The sequence below is a fragment of the Camelina sativa genome, chromosome 18 (assembly GCF_030686135.1).
Source record: "Camelina sativa cultivar CO46 ecotype springtype chromosome 18, ASM3068613v1".
Lineage (NCBI taxonomy): Eukaryota > Viridiplantae > Streptophyta > Magnoliopsida > Brassicales > Brassicaceae > Camelina > Camelina sativa.
The window spans coordinates 1,745,790-1,756,778 of NC_141897.1; the positions used below are offsets into that span (position 1 = coordinate 1,745,790).

Below are 10,989 nucleotides of genomic sequence, written 5' to 3' on the forward strand. Positions count from 1 at the left end.
ACACTCGTACGGATGTCCGTACAGATATGAAACGATCATGATCAATAATCAGGATTTCATCAAAGGTCTTCAAAAATCCCGGGACGTGGGTTACCACACGGTTAGTCATCTCCTCGTTCTGATACACCCAAAGTCTTCGGGTTTGTGCTTAAATTTAGCCGATGTAACTATCGGGACGGAGCTAGGAGCTAGAGTATCCTCGTTGGGGTTCTGAAAGACGAACTCGAGTAAGAGAATCAATGTCGAATAGAGAGACTACAAAGGGAAGTGTGAGTATCGGTTCGTGTTGGGAAGAGGAATTTGAGTGAGAGAGACAGAGGGTAAACCAAGTAAAACCAGTATGCGCCCGGAAGCACACATAGGGACAACTCTCGGTGCGGCCTAAGCTTTCATGCACTTGTTTATAGATGAATACTTAACATATTTCTTAAAAACTTATTAGAAAAGAAAAGGAAAAAAACTAACAACTTCCTTTTTCTATTTCTTTGTCTTTCCTAACGTGCCTTTCACATGAGTCTAACTCATCTTCTTCTTTGTTGCACAACCGGACCTCTCTCTCGTCCAAAGTCTCTCTTCTTTCTTTTGATCAAGTTCTTAATATAGATCATAAATTGAAATATTCTAACAGCTTCCATGCACTTGTTGACTATGCTCACTTGCTCAGGCTGCTTGTTTGGTTAACTAGGATACATTTCATATTTAATGAGTCTGGTTTTTACATTACAGCTATTACCTGGCATGTCTACGCAATTGGTCTTGTGGGATTAATCTTTGAGTCATGATCTTCTCTGTTCTCCAAAGCTATATCAGCCATGGGACTACCTATTGTTCCGATCCTAGCAGCTGCAGTGGTACTGTTTCATGATGAAAAGGATGGGACAAAAGACATCTCCATCATTTTAGCTATTTGGGGAATTCATTTCATTAACTTATCAGCATTACCTTGATGACAAAAACTTGACGAACCATGAAGGAGGAGTGCATGATCCACATGTTTCATCACCAGACAAAGAAGATAAGTTTCACAATAATATGTGAGTTTCGTTAGTAATCTTGTAAACTAGTCCTGCAATAAGATTGCGTGTGTATCATAATGCATAACCTTATACATTCTTTCTACCAATTCAGAACATTTTTGTCCATCTCCAATAATAATTAAAAAAAAAAAAACAAAATCAGAACCGTTTATTCAACTTTAGAAACAGAGTTTGACATATTCAAAAGTTTTGTCAACAAAGAAGAGAGCTTTGCTACTAAACGTCTCGATCTTCTTGAAATGAATTCGCTTTGCCTCTAAGCTTCATCAGATGTGTAAGAATCTCGTTCATATCAGGTCGATCTTCAGGTCTAGAGCTTGTACAGAACAAACAAAGCTTTAACAAGTCTTCGACGGCCTCTTCCTGTTTCCGAGTAACAATAGCGTCCCCGAGTTCAGAATCAAGAACCCTAATTATCCCTTCTGTTCCATCTTCAATCGATTTCTCTACCAGTTGACGCAAAGTCATGCCTTGTGATTTTTCATCGTTTAGCGATGTTGGTCTCTGTTTTGTCATTAGCTCCATCATTATGATCCCGAAGCTGAATACATCCGCTTTTGTTGTCACTTTCCTCATATAAGCAAACTCTGTTCATGAAATATAAAAGTGTATTACAAGTAAGTCGATGGCAAAATTAAGGTTTAAAGTTTTGAAAATTAGGGATTTTTTTGAGTATTTTACCTGGAGCTAAGTATCCAATTGTGCCTTGGAAAGCAGAGGTTGAAGCTGTGGTGCTTCCATCTTCGCGTAGCCCTAGAATCCGAGCAGTTCCAAAATCGCTTACGTGAGCAACACGATCAGAGTCGAGGAGTACATTCGCTGGCTTCAGATCACAATGAACAATTGGAAAACCATATCCAGAATGAAGATAATCAATTCCGCTCGCGATATGAACACAAAGATCGATCCTCTCGGATAAAGACCCAATTGGTTCATCAGAGCCGTGAATCGTGTTCTCCAAGCTTCCGTTCTCCATAAATGGAAGCACTAAAGCTTTCATTTTGCCGCTTTCCCAAGCAAACCCTAAGATTTTCACCAGGTTTCGATGCTTTAGTTGGCTCAGTGTTTTAGCTTCTGTGTAAAACCATTTATCAGACTCTGCAGAGAATTGCTTCAGATTCAACACTTTTACTGCAATCACTGTCCCATCTTCTAGCTGACCTTTGTACACTGTACTTAAGCTGCTTGAACCAATGATGTTGGCACTGTTGAATGAATCTGTTGCTTGTTCCAACTCTTTTGGATCGAATCTCTTTAGCTTCAGAGCTGAATCCAAATCAGGTAATGAAGACTCTGATGAGTTTTCAATCTTTTTTTCCTTTTTCTTGCGACAGGTGAGAAACAGAACAAGAAGCAGAACAAAAAGAAGAGCCGCGGCTGATCCAAGAACAATCACGATGATTGCAGTTCTCTTCGCGAAATGGCTCGACTTCTTCTTCTTGATCATACATGTCTTGAGAGGAGTCTTGCTGCCACAGAGATCTGTGTTTCCCATCAGATCTGACGCGTTGATGTTTTTGAAAACACCGCTTTCAGGAACATGACCTTTGAGGTGGTTTGAAGCTAGTTTGAGATGTTTCAAAGTCGAAAGATTGGCAAGACTCTCTGGAATTTCACCTGTGAGATTGTTACTAGAGAGATCCAAGGAGACCAAATGCGTCATGTTCCCGAAGCTCTTAGGGATTTTTCCAGAGAAACTGTTCCTTGAAAGGTTCAAGCTTATGATCATATCCATGCCTCCTTGTTGGAAGACTTCATCTGGGATCTGACCTGAGAGATTGTTCCGTGAAAAATCCAGTGAGAACACGTTTTTGCAGGCGTGTAAAGATCTTGGAATAGACCCGGAAAACAGATTGTTGGAAAAGTCTATTTCTTGAACCATTTCAAGCTTCCCAAGCTCCTTTGGTATGGTTCCAGTCAAGAAGTTGTTTGAGAGGTTAAGGTAAAGCTGCATGTTTTTCATCGAAGTTAACAGCTCGCCAGGGATAGTTCCGGTGAGAAGATTTTCAGAGATATCGAATGTGTTGAGAAGCGAAAGCGACTTAAGGCTTGCAGGGATAGATCCGTTGAACTTGTTTCCATGAAGATCTAAGTAGGTAAGCGAGTCGAGCTTCGAGAACAAGACAGGAATTGGACCGGAGAATTTGTTCTTGGATTGATCAAGAACTGAGAGTTGCTTCATATTAAACATTTCTTCAGGAATTGGACCTTCAAGATCATTTGTATGCGGCCTTAGTCCCTGGAGGAGAGTGAGATTCGACACCTCTCTAGGGATTCTCCCTGTAAAACCATTAGCGTGAAGGTACAAGATATTCAACTCTTTCAGATTCCCTATCTCTCGAGGAATAGGTCCAGTGAGAGAGTTATATGAAACTTGCAAAATCTTGAGTTTCTTAAGCTTCCCAACCAATGGCTTGAGAGTTCCTGTTAAGTTGTTATCTGCCACACTAAGAATTTCCACGTTTGAACAGTTGAAGATATCATCTGGTATCTCACCGGTAAAACGATTCCGCCCGATAGAAACTGTCGTAAGATTCATCCGTCCGAAACCTCGCGGGATCTCGCCAGTCATCATGTTGTGAGACAGGTCCAGGAGTTTAAGATTGGTGCAGTTACTTATGCTAGAAGGTATTGGTCCAGTGAGAAGATTGTCGTGCGCTGAAAGATTTCTAAGGCTTGTAAGAAGCCCTAGATCAGCCGGGAGCTCACCGGAAATAGAGTTGAACCCCATCGTTATCACTGTCAAGTTCCTCAAGTTTGTGATGGACTGTGGAAACTCCCCTGTAAAGTTGTTGGAATGAAGCGTTAGGACTTCAAGTGACTTGAGAAAACCGATTTCTTCCGGTATCGGTCCAACCAACTGGTTTTCTGATAAACCTAATCGGGTTAACTGAGTTAACCGAAACAATGAGGATGGAATTGAAGAAGTTAGTTTGTTCTTGTATATCCGGAGTGCTTGCAGCTGAACCAAATTCCCTAATTCAGCTGGTATCTTCCCGGTTAACTGGTTATCATACAGCTCAAGTTGGACCAAGCTCGAGCAGTTTCCAATCTCAGCCGGTATTTCTCCTTCCAACAAGTTTCCAGTTAAAACGAGAGCCTGTAAATTCGAGAGATTTCCAAAATCTCTCGGTATCTTTCCGGCTAACTGGTTACCACTCAGGTCTAAATCCGTCAGATTAGCCAGAGTACCAATTGATACCGGAATTGAACCACTTAACCGGTTACTAGCTGCTACAAACATCTGGAGATGAACCAAATCTCCTAAGCATTCTGGTATTTTCCCGGTTAAGTTGTTGTAATCAAACCCAATCAATACCAACGAACTGGTTTTGCAGATTGCTTCAGGAACATCACCGGACAACAAATTGTTTCTAAGATCAAGATACACAATATTCTTAAGCTCCCAAATCTCAGAAGGAATCAAACCAGAGAAATAGTTGAAGTAAAGAATAAGCTGGTTAAGCTCGGTTAACTTTCCTATTTTAGCAGGTATCTCGCCGGTAAAATTATTTGAAGTGAGATCAAGAACCTGGAGATAGGTGAGATTTGCTATGGCTGGAGACAGAACACCTCCAAGTTGCTTCTCCAGCAAGGAAACCGAGACAACGTGACCGGTACTATCGCAGGTGATTCCGGTCCAGTTGCAGTGTCGTACCGAACCGGTGGTGGTCCAATCCGACAATACTCCTAAAGGGTCGCTGGAAATGCCATTCTTGAAGGATCTTAGAGCATCAACCTCTGGTTGGAAGCTCTGTTTCGCAAGTGCAAAGCCAAAGAAGAAGAAGAAGAAGATGATGATCAAAATGGTCTCTGAAAGTGACTTCATGGTTTAGATGAGTTGAAATTGAAGAGAAAATGATATGAGAGAATTTTATTTTCTGAATACACGAGGTCAAATGTTTATATATAAGTATATGTGCGCAAGAAGATGAGGTATCATGTCATGTCACGGATGTGAAAAGGCCAAAGACGCAATATAAGTTTCAGAAGTCACAGAATTTGATAATTCGGCCAAGTTGCATATAAAGGCATTAATGTATTCCCACTCACACTCAATTACTCAGACACATGCTTATATATATATATATATATATATGTTTGTATTATATAACATATTCATTTAATCTCACAATCCATATATCCATTCCATATCATGGGACCAGAATGTATAGTTATTACATACTAGGCCTATCTCTTTGTTAAAATCTGAATATTGCATTGCATACTATTCAAAAAATCATACTTTAGTTATGAGCGATATAGATAACACAAAGTAATTTTCACAAGGCTTTATTCTGCCTCCATAATGCTCCATTCAAATTAAGATATATCACTATAATGAAAACAATACATATGAAAGCTCGCATTATTTTTGCTTTGTTAACCAATCATAGTTTTGGTGTGTTTGAAAGGGAAATCGAGTTTGGCAGATGAAAAAGTAAATACCTTTTTTTTAGTTTTTGGTCAAAGAGTAGCAATCGTTGAAACTGAAATGATTGTACTCAACATAGTATTTGACTATAGAGTACTAAATGTATAGTATATTGGAGTACTAGGAGTATAAACAAAACAATTATCATCATTTCTCTTTCCAAAGATATATTTCATTAACACGTCTTCAAACTTCTGACTAGAGGAATCAACAGCTCATTAGTTGTCTAGATGGGAATTTCTTTTTTATAAACAAGTTGTGCGTGTGTTTTATAAACGGGGAAAAGACCGAAAAATACTCAATCTATTTTTTAGTTGGACGTTTAATACTTCATCTTTTTTTATTAGAAGAAAAATATTTCATTTAATTATAGTGAGTCTAAAAATACATGATATTTTAATCTGTTGGTGAATTCGAATCCTCAACTCATGCGACGTTAACGGGTGTTACAGAGCCGTTAATGGATTAAATTTTAATCTTACTAATATATATACTCACTATGAAGAACATTCTGGCTTAATTTTCGTGGTCTGGTGGTTAGACGCCATATCTCTTAACCCATAGAATTCTGTTTCGATTCCCGGAATTACAGGTTTTTTTTTTTTTTTTCATTTTGAAGGTGGCTCTCGGTTTTCTGAAAACTGCATCGAACCGGAATTTAAACCGGGATTCTCTGTTAGGTTTCTTAATTCTTTGATTCACTGAACGAAATCTACTGAATCATCCATCACCAAAAGAACGAAACATGCATGAATTCAAGATCCAACAGAAATCAAGCGAGAAGCAAAGAGATCGAGAAAACAAATAACGGATCAAAGGGGGATGCGGCCAAAAAGATAAAAGAGAGAAGAAGAAGAAGAAGAAGAAGAAGAAGAAGAAGAAGAAGAAGAAGAAGAAGAAGAAGAGGAAGAAGAAGAAGAACAAGATAGAGAAACCCTAAACAAAATCAAAACTAACCAAGATCTAATTTTATTGTGAGGCTTTCTCTCTTCAATACCCAAAACTTTAGATTCAATACTAGCAAATCTCCCCGGTGAAAAAGAAAAGAATAGAAAATTAGGGTTTTGGTTTCTGCAATCTGGTTCGATACGGTTGACAGAAAACCGAGTCACCTCAAAATTGATAAAAAAAAAAAAAAAACAAAACAAAACAAAACCGGGAAGCCCCCGGCTTCGAACCCATATTGCGTGTGGATTGAGATATGATATAAGGCGTTTTTACCACCTGACCACGACAATTATCACAGATTTCTCTTCGTATTGAATGTATATATATAGTAAGATTAAAATTTAACTCCATTAACACAACTCTGTAACGTCTGTTAACGTCCCGTGGTTTGCAGATTCGAATTCACCAACGTCCCGTGGTTTGCAGATTCGAATTCACCAAGAAATTAAAATATGATGTATTTTTAGAAAAATTATAATTAAATGAAGTATTTTTCTCCCGACCAAAAAAGACAAGGTATTAAATGTCCAAATAAAAAATAGATCGGATATTTTTCGGCTTTATTATCTTTTATAAACATAAATCCAATCTGCCAAACATTCTCATTTGTCGTTTTGGCCAAGCCAACCAAAAAATAGTGAAAACCAAATTCTTCTGTCAAAAGTTTGTTTATTTTCAAATTTTATTTCTGTTGAAATATTAATCCTATAATAACAACCTAAAAATGCTTAATATATGATTTATGGCTTTACATTGGACTCGGAGCATTGGAAGAACGGGTAGGAAAAAAAAAGAAAAGGCAATTTAGAATGAAAGGATTTATATTGAAAATAATAATGAAGGATTATGTATTGGCTAATGACTATTGAGGAATCTGGCTATATATGATATTAGTTGATTTGGACAACCTGTTTATGGATACTAATATACTACATGACTACATCTATGTTTACTTGATCTTGACCCATTTATTTTTAAAATTTTCCATTATTAAAAACAAAAAATATTAAAAACAAAAAATCAATTTTTTTAGAACCATGTTCTTACAGTTGACCCATTAAATAATAATATTTTCATTTTCCACATCATGTTTACTTGACCGATTTAATAAATAGCGAATGTCATTGGTTGATGTAAAAAAATATTTGAAGGGGAATAAAGACGAACAAAAGAGTCAAAGATTATTATAAGAAAAAAATGACAGCTGTGGGATTTGAACCCACGCCCTTTCGGACCAGAGCCTAAATCTGGCGCCTTAGACCACTCGGCCAAACTGTCACATTGTTACAACATTGTAAGTTTTTTTAATTAATATCTTACGTTCGAAAAGAAAATATTGTTTTTTTTTTCCTAAATATTTCTTAGAGTTAAGTCTTCTTCGTGTTTGACTATTTTTTTGGGACAAGTATATAAAATAAGTAAGGGGAATTGGCATGTATAACCAAAAAAAACTAAAATTAACTAAGGGGGAGGTATTGGTTTAGGATTTAGAAAGAATTTTAATGACTTTATGTTCTTGTTGATTGTTAGAATCATAGAAAATTGAAAGTTAAAAATGAAGGATTCTAATAGATTGTTTAGGAAGTTTTTTAAAATCTTGATGATTTGTTTTTCTAATCTTGTAAAATCTTTCTATTTGATGAAAGAGTTTTCATGACTTTTGTTATGAAGGAAATGATATAAAATCCTAAACCAATAACATAAAATTTGAATTCATTAACAATCCAAGATTCTTTTGTTTTAGTTGAATAACATAAAATTTTAAATGACTTTATAAAACTCTTAATCCAATAACACTAGATTTATCAAGATTTTAGATAACTTTTTATAAATCCACAACCAATAACACCAAATTTTTAAAGAGTTTTTAAAAGTTTTGATTGAATAACAATATATTTTACCTAACTTTTAAAGTCATTAAAATTCTTTCTAAATCCTAAACCAATACCTCCCCTAAGTGACTACTTTAACTATCTAACCATATATCTAATATATTCTTTATATAATATATAATATATATAAATTTGCCCTTACCATATATACTTTTACAACCACAAACCACTTTCCCCTCTTACCACCATCATATTCCCTGTGACCGTCGTATCACCACCGGACCACCACTCCACACCGTTGCGCCGGACCTCCACCGGAACACGACCAGACCATCGCCAGAACATCGTCGGACTACCGTCGGAACATCGCCACACCATTGTCAGACCACTGCCAGAGAACCATTGGACCACCACCGGATCACCGTTGGGACACCGCCAGATCACCGCTAACAACCGTCAGAAAATCGTTGGACCACCGCTAGGGGTAATTTATCTTACCCTTGATCCTAATTTTCTAATATGTGGCTATATTCTTTGTTAGTTTTTTTTCCGGTTATTCACCTAATATGACATGTATATTCAAGCACAGTCTACATAATATTACTTCACGACGATACATGTCATATCTTTACATCACAAAGGTAAAATTGTTATAAAATAAACACCGATTAGACACTATATATACATGAATTATGTGCTTCCATTTTATAGTATACAGTAGTTTATGCGATAGTATTTAATTTGGTAAAATAATATCTTGTGGTTGGTAAAACAAACGTTAGTAGGTTTTGTGAGGTCCGCTTTAAAAAACTTTAATGTTTATCTAACACTTTACTAATATTTGTATAATTTGGAACATTTAATTTTGATAAAATTCAAAGACTAATTTTTTTTTATTTTTGCACAAAGTTATGCAGAATTTTTATTTTAATTTATTTTTCTTGTAAGTATGGCGCGTCACATGTCATGCATCACACGTCGCAGATCGCGCGTGTGAGCTATCATTTTAAGATAGTATTTTGTATATAGAATGAAATCTAGAATAGATAGATATATATCCAATAGTTACAACATTCATATTTTTTTCTTAATCTTAATAAATTTAAAATAAGTATTACAAAATTTAGCATAGTTTTGGTATTATATATATTGTCACAAACGAGTAACTACCAAAGAAAATAATAACAATTATAATATAGAGGAAAGAATAATACCAATATAGATAGACATTTCTTTATGCATTGAACCAATTTGATCCGATCCATCTATATAATATTTGAAAGATATTTATTTTTCTTGTGAGTATGGCGCGTCACATGTCATCCATGGCACGTCATGCATGTGAGCTATCATTTTAAGATAGTATTTGGTATATAGAATGAAATTTAGAATAAATAGATATATATCCAATAGTTACAACATTCATATTTTTTTCTTAATCTTAATAAATTTAAGATGAGTATTACAAAATTTAGCATAGTTTTGGTATTATATATACCGTCACAAACGAGTAATTACCAAATAAAATAATAAAAAAATTCAAATATAGAGGAAAGTATAATACCAACATAGATAGACATTTCACATTTCTTTATGCATTGACCCAATTTGCTCCAAGCCATCTATATAATGGAGTAAAGTACGAAGAACAACAACACCAACAACAATAGCAAAAATCTCTTTAAGCAAAAATTTTTTTTTTTTTTTTTTTTGCTTCTTAAGAAAAATGGGTGGTAGAAAGCTTGATCATGTGAAAGACAATGACAATGACATCTCAGGGAAAATAACTTTTTCTAAACGCCAAATGGATACTTTCAAGAAGGCTGATGCACTTGCGAGGCAAGCTAGGATTCGCATGAACCAAGCAAAACTTGATCAGCTTTTGGAAGAAGTGGAACTAAACAAAGCGTATGAGGAGGTATGAGTCCCATGTTTAATATTCTTCATAACTTTGTTTTTGTTTTTAAACTACGTTTTATAATATAGAATCCCAATCTATATATACATTTGATTTTAACTCAACCCCTAAAAAATAGATCTTGAACCCAAATATATCACGTCATCCATTTTGGAGTGTCATTTATTGCATAAATATAATAATTTTTAATGCTTTTATAGATTATGTTGTTGTATTTTATGTCTACCAAACACTAGATTTTATGTAAACTCCAGGAATTGAGGAAGAGGCAAGAAAAAAACCCCATGACCAGAAAATACAATATGAAGGAGATTCCCAACCTAAATTTGGAGGACTTGCTTGTTTTTAAGAAACAACTCGAGAATCTCAAAGAAGATGTAGAGAGGAAACGCGTTGTAATGGAGGCTTCGTTGAGCCTATTGGAACTTTCAAAGAGTGAAGAAATTAAGAATTAAGAATAAGAAAATCAGAAGAATTTTGGGTTTATGGAATCATTTTGGTTAATTGTTGTTGAAGGAAATTTGTGTCTTTCATCTTTTTGTCTTTCAAATCATATTTCATAATAAAAATAAGTTTCATCTTAATAATTTGGAATTATTTGGCAATATTGTTTTTTTTTTCAAACTGAATAGATGCAATTATGTGGGCTTTTGATACGAGAACTCTGGTTGTACCTCGTAGGTTTTCTCCCTGCGTGTCTATTCAATCTTGCACGGGATTTTATTCCTACCAATATGGTCATACGAGGTTGGAAACAGGTTGTGATCAAATATCTAATTTATTTATTAAAACTATTTGGTCCTAAGTATTTTGTCAATA

General features: G+C 35.4%; 1 protein-coding gene, 1 long non-coding RNA gene and 1 other non-coding gene across 3 annotated transcripts; 1 reads left to right on the forward strand and 2 right to left on the reverse strand.

The window, feature by feature from the left end:
* Positions 1 to 1,084: 1,084 nt before the first annotated feature.
* Positions 1,085 to 5,034, reverse strand: LOC104760265 (LRR receptor-like serine/threonine-protein kinase FLS2). Its single transcript, XM_010483160.3, has 2 exons — positions 1,719 to 5,034; positions 1,085 to 1,624 (listed from the first exon to the last, which is right to left on the reverse strand). Exons 1-2 carry the CDS (start codon positions 4,864 to 4,866, stop codon positions 1,254 to 1,256), a joined length of 3,519 nt encoding a protein of 1,172 aa, XP_010481462.2. The 5' UTR covers positions 4,867 to 5,034; the 3' UTR covers positions 1,085 to 1,253.
* Positions 5,035 to 7,618: 2,584 nt separating this feature from the next.
* On the reverse strand, positions 7,619 to 7,698 carry TRNAL-UAG (transfer RNA leucine (anticodon UAG)). Its single transcript has one exon. It is a non-coding gene; the product is annotated as a tRNA-Leu (tRNA).
* A 754-nt stretch (positions 7,699 to 8,452) lies between these two features.
* Positions 8,453 to 10,754, forward strand: LOC104760266 (uncharacterized). The gene is made up of 3 exons (XR_015589432.1): positions 8,453 to 8,736; positions 10,031 to 10,170; positions 10,425 to 10,754. It is a non-coding gene; the product is annotated as an uncharacterized LOC104760266 (long non-coding RNA).
* Positions 10,755 to 10,989: the final 235 nt, after the last annotated feature.

Excerpts from the sequence above, each read along its gene's own strand:
- LOC104760265 (XM_010483160.3), bottom strand. The coding sequence starts at position 4,866 with ATGAAGTCACTTTCAGAGACCATTTTGATCATCATCTTCTTCTTCTTC. Across the intron at positions 1,625-1,718 it reads AATTGGATACTTAGCTCCAG|AGTTTGCTTATATGAGGAAA; the intron begins GTAAAATACTCA and ends TTTCATGAACAG.